The sequence below is a fragment of the Varanus komodoensis genome, unplaced genomic scaffold (assembly GCF_004798865.1).
Source record: "Varanus komodoensis strain SLA01 unplaced genomic scaffold, ASM479886v1 scaffold6_4, whole genome shotgun sequence".
NCBI lineage: Eukaryota > Metazoa > Chordata > Lepidosauria > Squamata > Varanidae > Varanus > Varanus komodoensis.
In genome coordinates this window covers 9,585,504-9,606,835 of record NW_025336347.1, presented here as the reverse complement: position 1 = coordinate 9,606,835, position 21,332 = coordinate 9,585,504, and the positions used below count along the sequence as shown (strand labels likewise).

The 21,332-nt window shown below is 41.5% G+C and overlaps 1 protein-coding gene across 12 annotated transcripts in view; it reads left to right on the top strand.

Annotated features, from left to right (window-relative positions):
* MITF (melanocyte inducing transcription factor) overlaps positions 1-21,332 on the top strand; it is a 189,319-nt gene that overhangs the window by 150,344 nt on the left and 17,643 nt on the right. For 8 of the 12 annotated variants that reach the window (XM_044451830.1, XM_044451828.1, XM_044451834.1 and 5 more), the window contains 2 exons: positions 16,331-16,558; positions 19,535-19,621. In XM_044451830.1, the coding sequence (XP_044307765.1) occupies positions 16,331-16,558; positions 19,535-19,621 (315 nt within the window). The remainder of the gene's footprint in view (positions 1-16,330; positions 16,559-19,534; positions 19,622-21,332) is intronic. The other 4 variants (XM_044451836.1, XM_044451833.1, XM_044451835.1 and 1 more) reach the window with 1 other exon arrangement.

Here is a 21,332-nt window from a genome sequence, read left to right as displayed (position 1 = left end):
AAAGCAACATATATCTTGTTTTGTGCTTAAACAACTACTTAACATTGCAAAATTTACCATATTTTTTGCTCTATAAGACGCACTTTCCCCCCCTCAAAAGTAAGGGGAAATGTCTGTGCATCTTATAGAGCGAATGTGTGTGTGCAGTAAGTCTGTCAGATGTGCAGCCCATGGGGAATGTGCCTGTGATTATGTGCCCATTTGATTCAGAATATTTTTTCTCTTGTTTTCCTTCTCTAAAAACTAGGTGCATCTTATGGTCAGACGTGTCTTATAGAGCGAAAAATACGGTAACCCTAAAAATGCTGAAGAGTATAATTGATGAAAACCTAGAAAAATATGCATAGACTTTAGGGTTGAAAATTAAGCTCCTCAAGCCTTCCTCTTGACAATATTCTTTATTCCATTGTCTGGTAATGGGGTTGAACAATGCAGTACTACTTTCCCTGTCCCTCAGATAAATCCATTGCTATCATCACTGTTGTCACTCTCATCACTAATTTTATTTCTGTGCTACTGAATAGTCAATGGTCTCTGGGTCCTGTATATAAATAACAGTAAAAAAAATCTTAAAATTTTGCCAAAGATTTTAAACCATAATTGGTGGTCTAGTTTCAGCATTATCATCTTTTCAGTTCCAGCTTTATTTATTTATTTATTTTATTTAAAACATTTCTATGCTGCCCCCATTGTAACAAAGCCTCAGGGCGGCGCACAACATCCAAAATAAACGTAAAAATGCAATCAATAATTTAAAACCTGGTACCATCTTGGCAATATATTAAAATCTATAAATACAATAATAATAAATTAACAGTTAAAATAACTTTAAATAAAAAGGTCTTTGCCTGGCGCCGAAAAGCAAATAATGACGGCGCCAGGCAGACCTCTCTGGGGAGCGCATTCCATAGGCGGGGTGCCACCGCAGAAAAGGCCCTCCTCCGGGTACTCACCCTCCTAATATCCTTCACGGAGGGTTCCCGGAGAAGGGCATCCGCTGCCGATTGTAGGGGGCGGCAGGCATATAACCAGGTCCCAAGCCGTTAATGGCATGTGATGAGACATTTTGGGTATTGACATTTGATGCTATATTTTATGTATTCTGTATTTTATTTTATCTTTATTTTATGATGCATTTTATTTTATCTTGTGTTCTGGATTTTGTAAACTTCCTCTGCTTTAAAGCAATAGGACAGCCTGGGATCTCAGTGCCATTTATTTAACTAATTTTTTTCTATACCATCTTACATTCCTGGGGATCTCAAGATGGTTTATAAATGTTGAAACAGTTAAGAACCCAAACTGTCAGTACTTGCATTAAAATACAGTAATTAAAATATATATTACCCAAAAATGTAAAAACTGGGTGAGAAAAAGACCTGGTGCCAAAACAACGCGTAGCATATCGATTTCCATAATTGAGGAGCTGTAGCAGATAAAGCCCTACTCCTTGTCACCACCTTCCTCTTTCAAGGAGGGCTCTCAGAGGAGGATCTCTGCAGGTTATCTTCAGGTCTGGGCAGGCTTATATGGAAAGAGATGTTACTTTAGATACCCAGGGCCTAAACTGTATAGGGCTTTATATGTCGTTATCAGCATCTTAAATTGGTAGCCAGTGTAAATGGAATAAGACAGGTTGTGTGCTCATTTCTACTGACCCAGTCAATAACCTGACAGTTCTGTTTTGAACCAATTGCAATGTCTGGACCATTTTCAAGGGCAACCTCACATAAAATGCATTACGATAGCCCACACTTCTTCTTGGGCACATCTCTGCAGGCTCATTGCATGTGCTTTCAGGTGGATACAGCACTTATGACCCCTTCTGTCCTGGGATGGCCTGGGGGCAGGGCAGGGTCAAGCGAGTATACTTAGGAGGTGCCACTTCATGCGTCCTTGGCTCAGGAACTCTCAGTCTGACCGGCTCTGGCTCAGGCCCACGTGCAATGCCGGGCCGTGAGTTAGCAGCCTCTCTGCTAAGTACTGTGGGTCCAATGGATCTGCTTGATTTCTCTCCCTGTTATCCGGGTATTGTTCAAGGGCGGACCCATGTCAGAGATACAGATGGAAAATTAAGTATTAGGTGATTTGAAAACTGTTGAACAGAGTTATGGATTAGCAGTCTCTTCCTGCTGACTTTGACTAGCATCCTGTCTAGTCTGATGTTGACTTCGTGGGAGTAGAGCAACACACAAGCATGTGTCATATTGACATTTTCAAAAAGTCCACTAAGTGGTTAAAATTCACTCTATGTTGTATGGCGTACCATTATTATTATTATTAATATTAACAATAATAATAATGCATTTCATTTCTATATGCCCATAGCTAAAGATTTCTGGGCAGTTTGTAACAAGTAACTCTATAAGTTAGTTAATACTGTGCTTCTCAACAATGTTGAAGGCAGATTAAACAGAGCTGTTACTTTGCACATCTTTTCTTGGGTTCCTCTTTATCTTAAAGTTTAAGGCCTATACTCAAGTCTACTCAAATCTAAGCCCAATTGAGTCTTACTATTACAGCCTAATGTGTATTATTGATCTTGTGGTTGGGCTGTTTATGAAGAGTGATTACTTTCTCTGTTCTGCTCCTTTGATATCTCTAAATGAGGCTTTTAGCCTGCACTTCTGCTCCTGGGTGCTTAGCGGGATTTCATTTACATAGATTTTCTTTTTGGACATTTTCTTTTTCAGTTGTTCGTAAGTTTTGTGACACAACCACAAGATGGTGCTGTGGGTTATTGGAATTGTAAAGTTACAAGACCATTGTGTAGCGTCTCGTAGTATGATAGTCCGTTAATAGCTTATTTTTCTCATTATAAAACAAGTAGCATAAATGATTAGACAGCATGGGAAAAGCCATGGAAGAGAAGAATATCATGTAATGCACCCACAAGCTACCTTTGGTGAAGAATCACAGGCACACAATCAACACCTCATGTAGATGTGCATGGCATGAGGACAGATGAACAGGCTGTGGGGCTTGAGCGCCTTCGCAGGGATTCTGCATTTATATATTGGCACTGGTGTGCTGTGAATGGGTGCAGAGTTAGTCAGGATATGATGCACCATTGTAGTAGAGTGGAAAGAAGTAATACATGTAGACATCCCATTGAGGTCGGTGGGGAAATCTTAACTACACTAGCCTTTTTTTTTTTTGGCAGAAGGGTTAGATGAAGGGTTCAGAGGGTTTAGGATTGTGACTATACAGGCTTTGATGCTGCCTGGTTTGGGCCTCCAACCAGTAGACGGCCACTGGAAGTGGAGATCTCCCAGCATATCGCTGGTGATTTGCTGCTGGTATCAGTTGTGTAACCCTAAGAAACATCAGTGCATGGGACTTGGTTTCCATCATAATGTGCTTCAAGCACTAAAATCTGTAGAGTTTTTCTCGTAGTCTTTAAGCCTCTTGGATTCTCTCTGCTGCCATCCCCACCCCCACCAGTTGACGCTATTTCCGTAATTCCAGTTGTTCTGTGGGTGTTGTATAATGCAACAAAGTAGACCAGTAGAGTTTCCGTGAAGGTGACTGGGATAATCCTGTACCGAGTGCTTGATCATCATGTTCAGTGATGTATCCAGAACTGTTTTATTATAATTCAATGGGTTCAATATGCACATAAATAACATCACAGCTCATTTAAGCAGAGAAATAAAAACCAGGCAATTCAGTAGAAAACCAACCTACATTGTCACTGTAAGACACTGTTAGTGATTTTTTTAAAGGTAATCTCTAATGATTATGTTAATCGTGTGATAAAATGGAAGGCTTTAAATTGTTTCTTGTGCTACTGATTATTCAACCTTCTCCATATTGATGCTGACATAAAAGCTATTACAGGCTGTAGGCAACGAAGTATAGATTCTGGCTTGCTTTATTTTTATTATTAACTGTGACGTCTAATAGCTACAGGCATTTAAGTGGTACAAAACTGTTTTGAATTAACAAACTCTTCCATTCTTCGCCAAATTGTCCCTGTGGCACTTAACATTCACTGTGAAAGCATGTAGCATGAAAACATGGTCATACTTGCAAAACAAGTGCTCTTTTGTGTTGCGGCCATCACTGTGTGTTAAAAGACCATAAGGGTGACTTTTATTATTCAAATTCGCATGAACCGTTTCAACTATGGACATCTTCCTGTTCGTAAAGTAGTATTTCTTCTGGCTAACTCTATGGAGCAAAACATACGTTAACTTTAATGTGTGTCTATCAGCTGCATCCCCCCCCCCTTCATTCTTAGAGTAGGCACAGGATCTTAACTCTGAATAGGAATGCTTTTGAGATCTAACTTGTATGCGCTGCTCCTACTCTAGAGTAAAAATGCAAAGATTTTTACTCTAGACAAAAGCTGAAAGTAACATCCCTGTTGGCCATAATGCTGGTGCAAACTTAAGAAGTGTCTTTTTGTTATTTTAGATTTGCATCAACCAATTCCTATTATAGAATAAATGGGGGTGTTTTTTGGTTTTGCTTCAATATGGCAAACTTTATGCATTTTTACAAAGCACTGCTGAGAAATTGTAGGAAAAGTGGAAAGTCACTAGAGCAAAGGTAATGTTGAACACCCATTTTCAAAGGGAGGTGCAGCAATCACAATACTTTTCACAACTGTTTTGAGAGGCTGGCCTTGCTGCCGCCAATGGATTGGCATAATCCTTGGCTCCTGCCAAAGAACAAAAGTATGGCCCATGTTTGTGTGTCCTTCTTCCCTAACAGCCTTACCAAAAAGAGCAAACAAGGAAAAAAATAAAATTGAGAGAAAAAATGTACAAGTATATAGGCTAAGTCAAGAAGCCCACTACTAATCAACTCTTAGACAATATAAGCCAACATGATCCTATAAAGCAATAAGAAATGTTATTGTGTCACCATGTTTCAATCTCAAAAGGGCTTGCTCAGCAGGAAATGCATATCAATTTTAAAAGGAAAGACCTTTCCAACAAAGATGAGAATTTAAATACTTGTGTAGTTCTGAAAATATCATTATAAATGCATTTGTATATCAGCTTTATTCCCCTTTCTAGGAACCCAGGACAGCATACAAAATTCTCATCCTTTCTCCTTACAGTAACAACCCTCTGAAGTAGGATAGTGGCCCTCCTTTGTAACATAATGTAGCAGTATTTATTTATTTATTTTCTTCCTGTAGTGGTCTAGTTTCTACAGTGTTGTTATTTTGAACTAGTGCAACGTAACTAGTGCAATGTAACAACGGACTGGGGCGCACCGCCAAGCCGGGGGCCAGCTGACGCCGCTCCCACGGCCATCGCTGGGCCACCCCGGGCACGGAGGACGCCAGGGCCATGCCAGGCCCACCGCCAATGGCACGGAGGAGGCCGCAGCCATCTTGCCGCCAGACGGGTTTCCTCACCCCTCCCTGCTCCCCCCCCCCCACCGGTGCCGCCTTTTGTGGCCGTGTGGGGCTGGGCTGGCAGGGGACTAGGTTGGTGGAGGGAACTTTAATTTTGTATTGGGGGGGAAATGGGGAGTTTTTGATTGTTTTTATAATTTTATTGTATTTTAATTTGTTTTTATGGAGTCGTCCCAGGCCATGTCGACGTTTGTGTTTCCTGGGGAGCGCGTGGGCACCGCCATTGGGTTGGTCATGGGCAATGGACGTTACAGCTTAACATGTCCGCGTAGAAGAAGGAGGGACAGATGGCTGACACCTGTCCCTCCTTCTGGTTCTGCCCCCAGCCAGAGGATTCCAGGTAGTCTTGTCAACTGCTCCTCAGGCCTGATGGTGCTGCTGCTGAATGCCAGGTCGGTCCACAATAAATCTTCCCTCATCCATGACTTGATTGTGGATGAGGGGACCGACCTGGCTTGTATAACGGAGACCTGGGCGGGAGAGGGGGGGATGTTGCCCTCTCTCAAATGTGCTTGCCCAGGTATCTGGTTCAGCACCGTTCACACCCGGAGGGGAGGGGAGGGGAGGGGAGGGGGATCGCTTTGGTTTACCGAGCCTCCATCTCCCTCACGGGACTTCCGGTCCCTTTGAGGCCAGGGCTGGAGTGCCTCTACTTGGTGTTGGGCGACCGAGACAGATTGGGGATTCTGTTGGTGTACCATGCACCCTTCTGCCCAACAGTCTCCCTGCCTGAGCTGACGGAGATCGTCTCGGACCTGGTGTTGAGGACCCCCAGGATGTTGGTCCTGGGGGACTTCAATCTCCATGCCGAGACTGGTCTGATGGGGCGGCTCAGGACTTCATGGCCTCCATGACGGCCATGGGACTGTCTCAACATGTCACAGGCCTGACCCATGAACGTGGACACACTCTGGACCTGGTTTTCTTGACGGGGCAGGAAGAGGGTGGTCTGAGGGTAAGGAATTTATGTCTGACACCCCTGTCATGGTCAGATCACTTCTTGGTGAGGTTTGTGGACAAGGTGCTTGGTCGAGTACATCCCACCGCTTGCCTATTGGACCCTTGCCCGTCTTGGTTAATAAATACCTCCAAGCACGGGATTGGGATCTGGATCTTGGAAGTGGTTAACGCTTCTCTGAGGGAGGGTCGGGTACCTGCCCCTTTAAAGAAAGCGTCACTGGATCCAGAGTGGCCAACATCCCTTTTCTGGGCAAGGTGTTGGAGCGGGTGTTGGCGGGACAACTCCAAGCTCTCTTGGATGAAACTGATATCTGGACCCATTTCAGTCCGGCTTCAGACCCGGGTATGGTACTGAATCTGCCTTGGTCACCCTGTACGATGACCTGTGCAGGGAGAAGGACAGGGGGAGTGTGGCCCTGTTGGTTCTTCTGGACCTCTCAGCGGCTTTCGATACCATCAACCATGGTATCCTTCTGGATAGGCTAGCGGGATTGGGGGTCAGAGGCACTGCTTTGCAGTGGTTCTGCTCCTATCTCAATGACCGATTCCAGAAGATGGTGCTGGGGGACTATGGCTCTGCGCCATGGCAGCTATGCCATGGAGTACCGCAGGGGTCCATTTTGTCCCCTTTTCTGTTTAACATCTACATGGAACCGCTGGGAGAGGTCATCAGGAGGTGTGGGCTGTGGAATCATCAGTACGCTGATGATACCCAGCTCTTCCTCTCGTTTTCCACCAATCCGGGTGAGGCAGTGGCTGTGCTGAACCGGTGCCTGGCCGAGGTAATGGGCTGGATGAGGGCCAATAAACTGAAGCTCAATCCAGACAAGACGGAGATCCTGTTGGTTGGCAGATCAGGCTTTGGTGAGGGTGAATTAAACCTAGTCCTGAATGGGGTTGCACTGACAAGGTCCGCAGCTTGGGAGTGCTCCTCGACCCAAAGCTTTCACTGGAAGCTCAGGTGACAGCAATGGCGAGGAGCGCTTTCCTTCAGCTTCAGCTGATCCATCAGCTGCGCCCCTATCTGGAGTACGACTGCCTGGCGACAGTGACACATGCGTTGGTGACTTCCCGCTTTGACTTCTGTAACGCGCTCTACGTGGGGCTACCCTTGAAGACGGTCCGGATACTTCAATTGGTTCAAAATAGAGCTGCCAGGCTGCTGACGGGGACTGGGCATTATGTTCACATGACTCCAGTCCTCTGTCAGCTTCACTGGCTCCCGATTGAAGTCCGGGCCCAATTCAAGGTGCTGGTGATGACCTATAAAGCCCTAAACAGCTTGGGTCCTGGCTACCTGAAGGAGCGCTTATGTCCATATATGCCCGCCCGCCCCCTGAGATCTGTGGGAGAGGCCCTTCTACGGGAACCCTCCATGAAGGAAATTAGGAGGGTAAGTACTCGGAGGAGGGCTTTCTTTGCGGTGGCGCTCAATCTGTGGAATGCGCTCCCCAGAGAGGTCCACCTGGCGCCGTCGTTATTTGTTTTTCGGTGCCAGGCCAAGACCTTTTTATTCAAACGTCATTTTAACTGTTAATACTATTTATTTATTTTATTCTTCGGCCAGGGCGACTTATTTTATATTGTTAACTTGTTTTATATTTTTATTGTATAATATTTTAATTGATATATTTGTGAGCCACCCCGAGGCTTCAGTGAATGTGGCAGTATAGAAATTTTCTAAATAAATAAATAAATAAATAAATAATAACATTGAAACAAATCTATTTGGATGTAGACTTTTAAGGGACTTTTTCTTTTCTTTTGGACAATATATTTTTTTATTTTATTTATTTATTTCATTTGTATGCCACCCCATAGCCCAAAGGTTCTCTGGGTGGCTCACAGAATAGTAAACAGCAGTATAACCAAACAACTACTAAATAAAAACATCTTTACTTGGTGACAAAATCTGGGTAATGAGGGTGTCAGTTGCACCTCTATAAGTGAGGTACGATAGCTGAAAAGCCCCTTTCCTTGCCATTTCCCCACTTACTTGATGGGAGAAGGGTTGCAAAGGGCCTCTATTGAGTATCTTAGTGCTCTGGTAGCTGAAAAATCAGCCTAAGCTGATAGAAGATGCTCCTGGCCACTGAGGTCACCTGCAAGACAAGCAACAACTCAGCATCAAGGAGCACCCCCAAACTACGAACCTTGTCATTTGAGGGGTGGGGTTCAATCCTATCCGGAGTAAGTTGAACATTTCCCAGTTGGACGGACAGACTACCCACCAGCAGCTCCTCTGTCTTGTCTGAATTGAGTTCTCATCTAGTCCATTACTGAACCAAGGTACTGGTTTAGAACAGTCACTGCCTCATGTGGTTTAGATGAAAACAAGAGCTAGAGCTGAGTGTCGTAGTTATATTGGTGACACTTCAGCCCAAATCTAGATGACCTCTCCCAGTGGTTTTATGTAGATATTAAAAAGCACTGGGGACGGAACGGAGCCTTGTGGAACTCCATGTGCAGAGCAACAGTCCCCCAGCTCCACCAAGTGGAGACATTCGGCTAGGTAGGAGTGGAGCCACCATAGAGCAGAGCCACCAACATCTAACTCAGCCAACCTTGCCAGAATGGTTGTTGATATCAAAAGCTGTTGAGAGGTTCAGAAGAAGAAGGTCCGGAAGAATCAACAGGGCCCTGCTCCTTCTGTCTCTCTCCCAGCAAAGGTCATCCCACAGAGCAACCAAGGAAGTTTCTGTTCCAAAACTGGGCTTGAAGCTTGATTGAAATGGATCCAGATAACCCACTTCTTCTAACAGTGCTGGAGCTGCCCACGCATGGCTCACTGGAACACCCTGCCTAAGAAGGGACTATTGGTTATAGGTTGATAGTTGTTTACATCCTTTTGATCCAGGTATGGCTTTAAGAAGTGGTGTAACCACCAATATAACAGTAACAGATGAAACACCCCAAAACAAGGCTATGCATGGGCTGTATACTGCCAGCACCATTCCTCGAGATGGACAGGATTAGGTTCATAGCTGTTTTTCCCCCACTGTATAGTGAGGCAGAGTGGCAGGAATAGAAATGCACAGATCCACCAGCGTAAAAGAGTTGCAAAACCACCCCAGCACACACACCTTCTATTCCATCCAACATAAGCCAACAGGCCTGGTAGTAGGGCAGTTGATCAGTTGCTCCAGTTGTCCCTGGACCACTCATTAAACGCATCTACTCCCAAGTGTGAGACTATGGAATATGGACAAAAAAGCCATTTTGAGGAGTGGTGAACAGCAAAGAGAGTCAAAATATGAGAGCTAGTTTTCATTCAGAAAGGGTGCAATGCAAACATTTGAAGAATGTTATGGTGTCAGGGTATCAGTAAACCCTTGTGGTTGTTAGATTACAGCAGCTCTACTTAATCCAGACCCAGTTAGCCAGCATATAGAATTCTAAGCATGTAGAATTCCTTTGCATGTTTATGCAAAACAAGTTCTAAAGCTCTCATCATTCTATAGCCAACTATGCAGGCTGGAGGATGCTGGGAATTGTCAGACTTGCTTCTGTGTAAACCTGTGTAAACCTTAGTCTTATAGGGGTTTTTTTTTTTTTTTTTTGGTCTAAATATGCATAGGATTGAACCCTAGATAAAGTATTGGTCAATTACCAGGTATATGTGTGTACATGCAAGTGCATGGTGAGGAAGCACTGAATGCATTATGAAGTATTATTTATTTGCCTAAATACCCTTTTTTTGCTTTCATTTTTAAATAGCTTTTGACAAGGAGATGTTTCCAGAAAACCGATTTCACTTTTACACATTTCATAGTCCAGCCTTCATCAATTTGATGTCCTCCAGATTTCTTGGCATATATCTTCCTGCATTCCTAACCATTGGTGATGCTGGCAGAAGCTGAAATTAATCTTTCTGTACTTGTGGCACTTCCTGTTCACTTTGACATTTTGCACAGTTGAAGATTTTATGAGGCAGATGCCAAATTCCACATGATAGCCAATCAGGTGCTATATTATAAGTAGTAGATATTTGAAGTTTAAATGATTGGACTTTCTGGGACCCCTTTATTGAAGGCTTCTGCTATGCCAAAGCCTCGTGATCCTTGAGTGATAAAAGCTTTAGTCCATGCACAGCATTTGTTATACAAGGAAGCTGCCACTTTGTTCCTCAATCGTATTTTAATCCTGTCTAAAGAAGAATTTAGGGTTTTTAAAAGTTCTTTTTCTTTGAGATGGGCATTTATGAATCCCTGATTTGCTTTTCTAAACTTCCTTTTGAGGAAGTTTGGGAAAGTGAGTAACAGACAGATCTCTTTCAGAACCAGAGAAAAGATACTCTCTTATAAGCTATACAGAGAGCAGTATAGAAATGAAATTATTGTTATTATTAATATCCATCTAACTTCCCTGGGTCAGGATACCCAGAGAAGGCCCTCCAGTTATGGTCTCATCTAACATGTAGATTTGTTTGGGAAAAGGCAGCTTTTTCAGACCTAGCAAACCATTAAGACCAGAACATTGAATGGAAGCTGGAAGCAGACTGGGATAGAAAATTAACTAAACTCTTCAGGCCATTGAGACACTAGATTCTGTGTCTTTGTAAACCAAAGTGCTTTAATGTGGTTATAACCTGGTTTTGAAATCCTGTTTCCGGACTGATTTTCTCATTGACTAAACTGGTTTTCCAGTGAAACAGGCCTTACCTTAAAAGCCCAACATAGCTCATGAAATTATTTTCAGTTGATGTGGGTTGGTATGTTTTGGCACCATTAATTGTTAAAATCATCGTGTTTTAACCTTTTCTTTTATATCCCATGACATTTTGGAACAAATATCCCATTGAAATGAGAGCAAAGGCTAAAAAAGTATTTGATTTGTGTAATTATAAACCTCAGTTCCCAGGGCAATATTATAGGAACAAAAGTTCATTTTTATAAACTTCCTCCCCTTTGAATAATAACTGTTGCACTTGAAGTCTGATAAGTTTTTTGTCCGTGCTTCTGTAAGCTGAATGACACATGAGAGACTTCATTGGGCTTTAATAGTGGCATTTTAAAAAAAATCTAGGTTATTGTGTATAAGATTTGTCTAAATGGGGTCATTCGTTGGATCACAGAAAGTTAAAAGAGGGCATCATAGACTGATTTAAAGTGCATTATTTCAGTGCTGAATCAACTTAAACTCTGCTTTGAATACAATAAATGAGAGTGTGAAATTGGTTACCATCTACTTAACAGAGGACCTCTTCCTGTGTGTTTCTTTGAAACAATATTTTTCTTTAAATTGTTACCGATACCTAGTACAAATATTCAATACACCAATTCAGGTGTTAGCATCAGAAGCAGTGTGTCCATTAAAACCTGAAGCACACATCACCATTTGAACCATGGGTGGTTCCATGCCAAGTTGGTAAAGGAAGTCAGACATCCAAAATTAAAGTATTAGTTTCTGTATACCTGATGAACTGTCCACATATGCATAAGAATATTAATTTGTCAATTTACAAGAAAAGTAATAACAAGAAACAAAACCTAATCATAGCTTAACAATAACCTAACCAAGTTCCAAATCTTCCAGGATGTACAGAACTGGCATCGGACTCATAAGGACATAAGCAGTGCTTTTTTTGTCATAGAACACACCGGAACAGAGTTCCGGCACCTTTTTTTCGACAGATTTTCCAAGTTTTAAAAGTAACTTTTGAAAATTTGATGTTTGGTCCATGTGGATTTGAATAGCCCTGTCGAGCGTAGCAGGTCGGTGGCAAAATCATTAAAACGGTGCATGCGGGCTGCTTGTGCGTCAAGTCCAATGCATGCGTGCTTTGTCCGCACTGGTTGTGATGGTGCTCCTCAGCTTGTGATTGGTCGTGTGGTCGTGCGCTGAGTGCGGACAGCGACCATTATGTTTTGTTGCACAACTGATGTGTGTGGGTGTGTGTACAGTGATTGACTGCGTGCGAAAGGTAAATAATTCCATGCGTTCCAGCACCTTTTTTCTTACAAAAAAGCACTGGACATAAGATGAACCATGCTAGATCAGACCCAGGTCCATTTAGTCCATCATTCTGATCACATAATGACCGCCAACCAATGCTCATGTGAAGCCCACGAATAGGACATGAGTGCAGCAGCACCTTCCCATCTATAGTCCTCAGCAACTTACATACAATGACATGCTGCCTCTGATGGTAGGGGGGCCATATAGCAATCAGGACTGCTTGCATAAATTTTGCTATTGAAAAATCTGTGGTAAGAGTGAATGTCCATGTGCTTTTAAGTTAAATACCTGTGCTGTGGGGATTAAAAGAAGGACAATAGTACTGGATACTGAAAGTGGATACAGTTGCATAGAGATTTATGCTCCAAGCTTGGAAGGAAAAACACCTATCCCTCTCACACAGTGGACTGAAGATCTTACTGCTCTTGCTATGTTTCAGTGTACTCCTACAATAGTTGAAGTTGTATGGATGTGTATTTAGATACATACACTTCTTATGTTAGTATATGTATTTTAAATGGAAATGATAATTCCTCCCCCCCTCCCCTCAAGGGAGATGTTAATGATTGCTGCATATTGGTATGTTTCATGAAAAAGAGAATCTATCTTTTTGTTTCACCTTTCTTGTTTGTTATTGCTATTGTGTTGAAAATAAGTATCTAAAGTGAACAAAAGAGCTAGTTAACTCAACCACACAATAAGAAAGCGGTAAGAGGCTGCATGTGTAAAAAATCCTTCAAATATAGGTAAGGAGCACAGAGTGATCTTTCAGGAAAAACTAGGTGTGTCCTTGTGCACAATTAAATGACAACTCCAGAAGAGAGTAGAATGAAATAACTGGTCTCCCTAAGTACATTTGCAGGTAACTTGCTTAAGTTGGCAGAACTCTTGCCTCTCCCCTCTCACAAATGTGTGGTATTGTTTTATTTCACTCTGGTGCATGCTTTTGTCTTCAGTAGAACATGGAGGCATGAGGTATGGCAGTTTCCCCGAGCTCGGTCTCAACCAGAATAGTCAGTGGTCACGAATTGTAGGATGTGTAGTCCAAATCGGCTGGAGGTCACAAGGTCAGGATAATGTTGATATCTGGATGCAAAAAAGAATAAAATAAAAAAAATGATTTGGAACTACAAAAAGAAGGAAGTCCATGGAAGGCAATTTCCTATCCCCCTTTCTTTCTGCCCCACCTCATCCCCTATGCCTTCTGAAAAGTTTTTGAAGGGTTGAGGAATCCTTCTGTACAGCTTGGAATAGTGAGCTGAAATGAAAAGAGGCAATTGCCTCACATCTTGTGACTGGTCTTTCAAGGTATCTGTGCCTGATTTTTCCTTCTTGGTGTAGCGTTGCATCCCATCTCTTATTGTTCTATGAGTCTCTTGATGCCCCAGTCTCTTTAGAAGATGATGGGGTTTTCAGGGGCTGAAAAATACTCCATCCTTTTGCTCACATTTTTGAGGATCCAAGTCAGGGTCTGCTTCCTGAATGCATTCTAGTCACAGGCCATGCTTATCCACTCATTTAAAGCAGCTCTTCTATACATACAATACTGAACCATTAATGTTCAGTCACTTTAAGCTATAGTAGAACTGTATGAGCACTGATGCTTCCTTAGTATGCTGTTAGAGGGACTACTTTTATGAGAGTGTATCTTACTGACTATCCATGATACATGGTTATACTAATACCTGTACACACTCCGATGATCTGGACACTGGAATGGCCACCCACAAACAAGGATTAATGAGGCATAACCAAGAATCTCCTCATCTTCTTATGAACCATCTTTGACCTTCATAAGTGTCCCAGCTTCAGTAGGAGATAAGTTGGAATGGCTTTGATGTTTTTTTCAGCTATGGAAATGGCTTGAAAAATAGAGTACAATACATGGTTTATATAACAAAGAAGATGGACAAGCAGTTCTACTAAAGATAATCTGGGTCATTTTGATGGTTCCTATTAGTCAGTACACACTGAAAGAAGATTGACGGACTGGATAGCAGAGACTTCTTGAAGAAAGAAGCGGCTCTCTTCCTTTGTGGATTGGTGGCCTTTGAGTGCTAATTTGGAATAAAAACCAGCATTTAAAATTTCATGCAGGGCCTTCACAAATGCAGGAAGTTCTGTCCTTCACCAGGGTGCACTCTACTTGCTGAGGTAATGGAGGGCCAAGGCTAGTCTGCCCCCCTCCTCATGTTTAGCTTAGCATTATTCAAGAGAGCCCGAATAGGGTTGATAAGGAAGTGGCAGTTATCTTGTGGCGATTTGGTGTGGTTTGTCCAAAGGCAGGATGTCCATGTTTCCCAATCTTCAAAGAGTAACGTTAGCAATACGTGCAACATAACTTGTACGTTGGGCATCCTTATTTCATTTGAATGGAGCCTATGCCGCTGCAAAGGAAAAAGTGCAATTATAACACTTTAAGGAAGATGACCCCATCTTCCTTAATTTTAAGGTGTTTATAAAGCAAATTCTGTGTTTATAAAGCAGATTCTGTGTTTATAAAGCAGATTCTCTTTCTGTACAGAGTAGGATGTGTAGTTTGGCCATGCTTTGAACACAGCGAGCCATTGTGAGAACATGGAAGTTCCTAGATGACCCGCACCTTCTTATCAGGAGGTTGCTGCATTCTCTCGCAGTAGCGTGCATGGCGAAGAAATGTGCCTAGCAGTTGTACTGCAGCGCCGTTTAAGAGTGGACATGAAACAAGTAATCATACTGCTAAAGAAAAATACCATTGTCTGCTAGTATGACTGGAACGAAAGCTGAATAGTGAATTGGCCTTAAGCAAACGATCAATCTCTTTGATAATCCATCACTTTAAAAGGCCCTTTTATGTGTATGAAAAAAGCATGACGTCAAAGCCGTGGAAAAAAATTAATACCAAAATTTTCAGGCTAAACTTGCATAGCTTCCTGAAAAAAGCCCCCTGTGTGAACATGCATAACTAATTAGCTTAGGTTATTATAAGCCAGAGCTGCTACACCCATGTTGCTTGTGCCTTTTTTGGGACAGCTTGTTTATGGTTTATCTGTGTGTAAGCCTAACAAGGGTAGTAGAAAATAAAAAGGAAAGCTGCCAAAGTGATTGCTTAGCTTTGCTAGGAATATAAATGCCATGCTGGAAATGCTTGAGTATAATCACTACCAGGTAAGCTATCTTTTAATTAGGCGCTTTGAATACCTTAATCCATTTACAGTAATGGGACTAAGGCTGCATTAATACCTTAGTGCAACTTTATTTTAGAATGGACTAGTAAGAGACATATAATATGATTTTCCCCTTTTAGTGGCTATAGATATCATATAGTAATTTTTAAATAGAATTTAGTTATGAATGGAACGATCAGTTTCTTTGTATTTTGTGGTATTACTTTTTAACACAGCTGAATGCCAACACAAAGAGTTCTATCAAATAAAGCCCATCACAAACAGAAGAAATGTGTAGCACCTGAAAGCTTAATAACCACGTTTGGTTATATGTGATTTAATGCTTAAAAGATTGTTTTCCAGTTTTTATAACAAATATAGGTAGAGGTGAATTTAAATATTTTTGTCTTCTTCAACAACATCATTTTCTGTTCCTTTTTAATGTGTGCTGCTACATTCACATTTGACCAAGTTTTGGTGACTTCGGGAAATTTTTATAGGAAATAAGCATCTTTAATTCATATTTTATTACTATTTACCTGTTGTTTGAGCTAAGAATGTTACTAAGATTTTGGAATTATTCAATTTAGGGACATTGCCAGCTGTTTTTCTGCAGACCTTGCAAAATGGTAAAATTTCGGCTGTTTAGATGTAAAACTAGTTTAAATATTGTTTTAATTCTCAGTGAATGTTAATGTTGTTTTATATCGCATATATGATTTATATTTTATTTTGTTGTAAAGCTTTTGTACAGAATAGAAATTAAGCAAACAAGCAAACAAAACCTTCAGTAGTAGAGGAATCCATGAAGTGCTACAGAAATCAGTGTCACAGCAGTGGTAAATTCGGAAACACTGACTGAGTGCTGCTACTTTTAATTCTGTGTTTGTAGGTGCAGACTCACCTGGAAAACCCAACCAAGTACCACATTCAACAAGCTCAGCGGCAGCAGGTCAAGCAGTACCTCTCCACGACATTAGGAAGCAAGCACACCAACCAAGCACTCAGCTTACCATGCCCGAACCAGACAGGTGATCATGTTATGCCGCCTGGCACTGGAAGCAGCGCACCCAACAGCCCGATGGCCATGCTCACACTCAACTCCAATTGCGAAAAAGAGGTAAGACCACATCTATCTCTGTAGGATTTTTTTAAATGGCTAAGCGCATTGCCCCACTTTAGCAACAATCGGCCTCCCAAATGTGCAAATGCTTAATTTTTGCACATCTAAATATGCAGATGCTTAATTTTTGCACATCTAAATGTGCAGATGCTTAATTTTTAGCATGGAATCTTACGTTCACCTTGCAACAACAAATTCAACTGCTCCTACTCCAATTCTCCTTGTTTGTTCTTCCTTTAAAAGACCTTCATCACCATTAATTTTCACATGAGTGGAGTTGAAATGTACATTGTTAAACAAAAAATGAAACCCATTCCCTCCTTTTATACCCTTATTGAACTCCGTTTTTGTGCTTTGTTAGTATACACCGTGGGGAAAGATACAACTGACCTTTTAGATACAAAGCCTTTTTTCAACCAAAACTTTCTGGAATAATATTGTGGCTCAGCATGGATTTAGGTGGCAAGTTTCACACAGTGATATTTTCCAATTCCTATGCCAAGCATGTACATGGAACATTAAAAAGGGACCTGCTGTATCAAACTTTAGTTCCACCCATATAGTCTAGCATGCTCTTGCCAACAGCAGCCAGCCAAATGTTTCACCCTTTCCCAGTAGTAGTCTCTCCAGAAATTAGCAATCAGAAGCCCGTGTCCTCTAAGCATCAAGCTTCTATTTAGCTATTGTTAGCAGCAACCACTTGAGTTCTATTACTTTGTATTATTTTTTAAAATTTGTTTGACCACTTTTTATAACAATCTGAACCAAAGGCAGTCACCATCTATCATAGTGCCAAAGTCTGTAATTCAACAATGTGGTGTGAAGGTATTTTATTAGATTATTATAATAATATATTGTTATTAGATTATTAAGATCTTGTATGATAGGACAGCATACAAAAGCTTTTAATAAATAAATAGATATTATAATTTTATTAAAATAATGTAAACCAACGTTCAACCTTGAAGAAAGCAGGTTTCTGTACAGTGTGGTGTTTGGTTAGAGTGTTTGACTGGGGACCCAGGAGATCCAGGTTCCGGTCCCTACTCAGCCATTTATTTATTTATTCATTTATTAATTAAAACATTTTTATGCCGCCCCATTCACCGAAGCCTCGGGGCGGCTTACATCACTAAGTTCATGGAGTTCACTGGGTGTTTTCATGCTGGTCATTCACTCTTAGCCTAAACCACCTCACTGGATTGAGTGAGGGAATGACAGAGGACTATGTAAGCCACTGTTGGTTCCTCTCTAATGGAAAAAAGGCAGAATATAAATGCAGTGCAGTAACAAAACGATAAAAGTAACACAACATGTTGGGTAATTTTTGATTATGGATGTGTTTGTACATAAAGATACACACACATATACCCTTATACACATGAAGAGATAGATCAGCATATGTGCTAATTAGAACATATTGACTGAGCTGTAAACTTAACTGCAGAAGAAAAAAACTTAGCAATTTTTCCAGTAACTACAGGACTCGCATCAGCTTAAAGGTGAGACAGATAAAACAGACTGACACTACCAGGAAACTTAAATACTAAAGGCACAGTCCATTCCCTCTTTGTATCTCTGTAAGAATTGCAGTATGGTAAGACATGCATTACAGGCTCCAAAAACCTCTGAACTACAAGTACAATAAGGTTGCAATGATTTTTTAAAATTAACTTTCCTCTCAAGTATGGTAGATGGTAGAACATTTCTATGGACTGATATAAATGCAACCCGGGACTTATAATCAGGAAAAGCTCTTAGATAATTGGCCCTCTAGTTTGCAAATGGGAATCAAATGGAAAAAACAGAAATGGAAAAAAAATCAGCTGCTACACATGCTGATTTTTGGTTGTATATTACACAAACATTACAACCAACATTCTCTTGCCTTTCCTTGCCCAGAAAAAAAAGCTTCAAAGAGATACCCATTTCCATTAATTTACAGTGCACATCCTTCACCTAGCTATTTCTATAAGAGTCTTGCTAGATCGTAGGACATTAGTAAAACTTCTGCTGGTAATAATAATAATAATAATAATAATAATAATAATAATAATGATGATGATGTCTAATTATTATAGATAATCTGACAAGATGGTAAAGCTATATATATTATGAAGTTTAATGCAGTTTCCATCCACAACACCTAGGGACCCCAAGAGTTATTCTGAGAAAAAGGGACTTAAATCTCTCTCTTGGCTCCTTCACTACCCTTTGAAAAACAGAATATGTGAAGATTCAGCTGGATTTCTATGAGGAGTCGAACTATATAATGATCTAAGTCTTGAATAAACCAACATTTTGTTTTTGATATAATGATGTAAAACATATAACAAAATGTTTTGAAGTCACAAATGTCTTCAAACAAAGGACTGTAACCCCAGTCTTGATTGTGACCATATGGCAGCCTCATAGGCAAACAGCAGCAAGTTTGAGGGCATGATCATCATTGGAGGGACTGGGTCATTCAGAATAAATTAAACAGAGTGCTAATATGCAGCTTTCTCCCATTTGAATAGAAAAGATATAGCCCATTTAGGCTACATCCAACTAGCTGAATATAGTTGCTTATCAGAAAAATTAGCCTCTTAGCAACTGAAGAATCAAAAGACAACAGAGGTTTGAAAGTGGATTATTGGAAACTGTACCATCACAGTTACAGTACTTGCAGTATAAAAGACCGGGAGGACAAATGTTGGCTTACAGTCTTGCCTCCCTGCCAGGGCTTTCTCAATTGTATTCCTGTTCTCTGCTTTCTGAGCTACTAGTACATTAGCTCCCATTTTTTAGCCGTGCTCACACCTATTTTGTATCTTGTCCATATATTATGTAACTTTCTGGGAATGGGAGTGGGGTGAGATAGCCAAAAACGCCAAGTTGCTATGTGTTTGCACATGGGCTCATTCTAGGGAAGACTCTTTCATGCTTTGCTTTTTTGATTTCTCTCTCTCTCTCTCTCTTTCATGTTTACAGGGCTTTTATAAATTTGAAGAGCAAAGCAACAGGGCAGAGAGTGAATGCCAGACCCTAAATACCCATTCCCGAGCATCATGCATGCAGGTACTGGATGAGACAGGAACAGAAAGAAGGCTGGGATTATTATTCTGGCATTCAGTTTTGCTAAGAGAAGCCATCAGGTCTGTCCTTGTTATCACAAATCAGAGTGGCATCCTGTCCTGGGACTTTTAGTGAAGGACAGTGTATAAAAGCTTTACATACATAAATAAATAAATTCCAGGCACCATCTTGTCTAGATGTTCACCTAAAACTGCAAGTAGTGACAGCAGCAAACAGGTGTTTAGAAATAGGTGTCTCATTCAGATGAACTGAATCATTTAGAGGAAAGTGAAGAGGAACTAAAGAGCCTCTTGATGTGGGTGAAGGAGGAGAGTGCAAAAGTTGGCTTGAAACTCAACATTAAGAAAACTAAGATCATGGCATCCGGTCCTCTCACTTCCTGGCAAATAGATGGGGAAGAAATGGAGGTAGTGACAGATTTTATTTTCCTAGGCTCCAAGATCACTGCAGACGGGGACTGTAGCCAAGAAATTAAAAGACGCTTGCTCCTGGGGAGGAAAGCTATGGCAAATCTAGACAGCATACTAAAAAGCAGAGACATCACCCTGCCAACAAAAGTGCGTATAGTCAAGGCTATGGTTTTCCCAGTTGCAATGTATGGCTGTGAAAGCTGAACCATAAGGAAGGCTGAGCGCTGAAAAATTGAGGCCTTGTGGTGCTGGAGGAGACTCCTGCGAGTTCCTTGGACCGCAAGGAGATCAAACTGGTCAGTCCTAGAGGAGATCAACCCTGACTGCTCTTTAGAAGGCCAGATACTGAAGATGAAACTGAAATACTTTGGCCACCTAATGAGAAGGAAGGACTCCCTGAAGAAGAGCCTGATGCTGGGAACAATAGATGGCAAAAGAAGAAGGGGACGGCAGAGAATGAGGTGGTTAGATGGAGTCACTGAAGCAGTTGGTGTGAGCTTGAGTGGACTCCAGGGGATGGTGGAGGACAGGAAGGCCTGGAGGAATGTTGTCCATGGGGTCATGATGGGTCGGACACGACTTCGTGACTAACAGCAACAATCATTGGCTGGGACTTCCTACCCATCAGCACATTTGAGAGTTTTGCTGTTATTTTTACTGTCTCAGAGCCCTGTCGATTGTGCCCTGGCTGCTTCCAAGCTTTCGAGACCCACACTCATCCAGTGCAGAGCAGAGGGGTGGCAAACACTTACTACTCTGCAGTTCAGCCAGATGGATGTTTTCAGCCTTCCAGCTTCAGTGCTTTAGCTTAAGATGGAAGGAAGCTAGAGACCACCAGAATGCCTGCAGCCATGGTGGCTGCAGGAGAAAAGTTGGGGGATAAGAGTACAGAGCCACAGTTCTGCGGAGAGCTCAGCCTCCAACCCCATATCTGGAAATCCAAAGTATCCTGTGGTTTCCCAGGTGCTTTCTAGGGGGCTGTTCTCTATGAGTTATGAGTGCTACCATTAAAAAGATATCAAGAAGCTGTTCTATCTTTAATGGTATTTTTTGGTCTAGCAAAAAGGAAGGAATAAATAATGTGAAACAGGAGATTTACAAATGGAAGATGATGGTAACTGGATTGCCAGTACAATTCTGTGAATGGGGCAGAGTGAATGGACAATGAAATTTTGTCTCGAAGCACCCTCAGTGTTTGAAGTGTTCCTCTTTGAGTTCCGTATTTAGCGTCATAGTTTTATGGGAACTGTTAAATAACAGTTTAGCTACAGAAATGTAGGAGG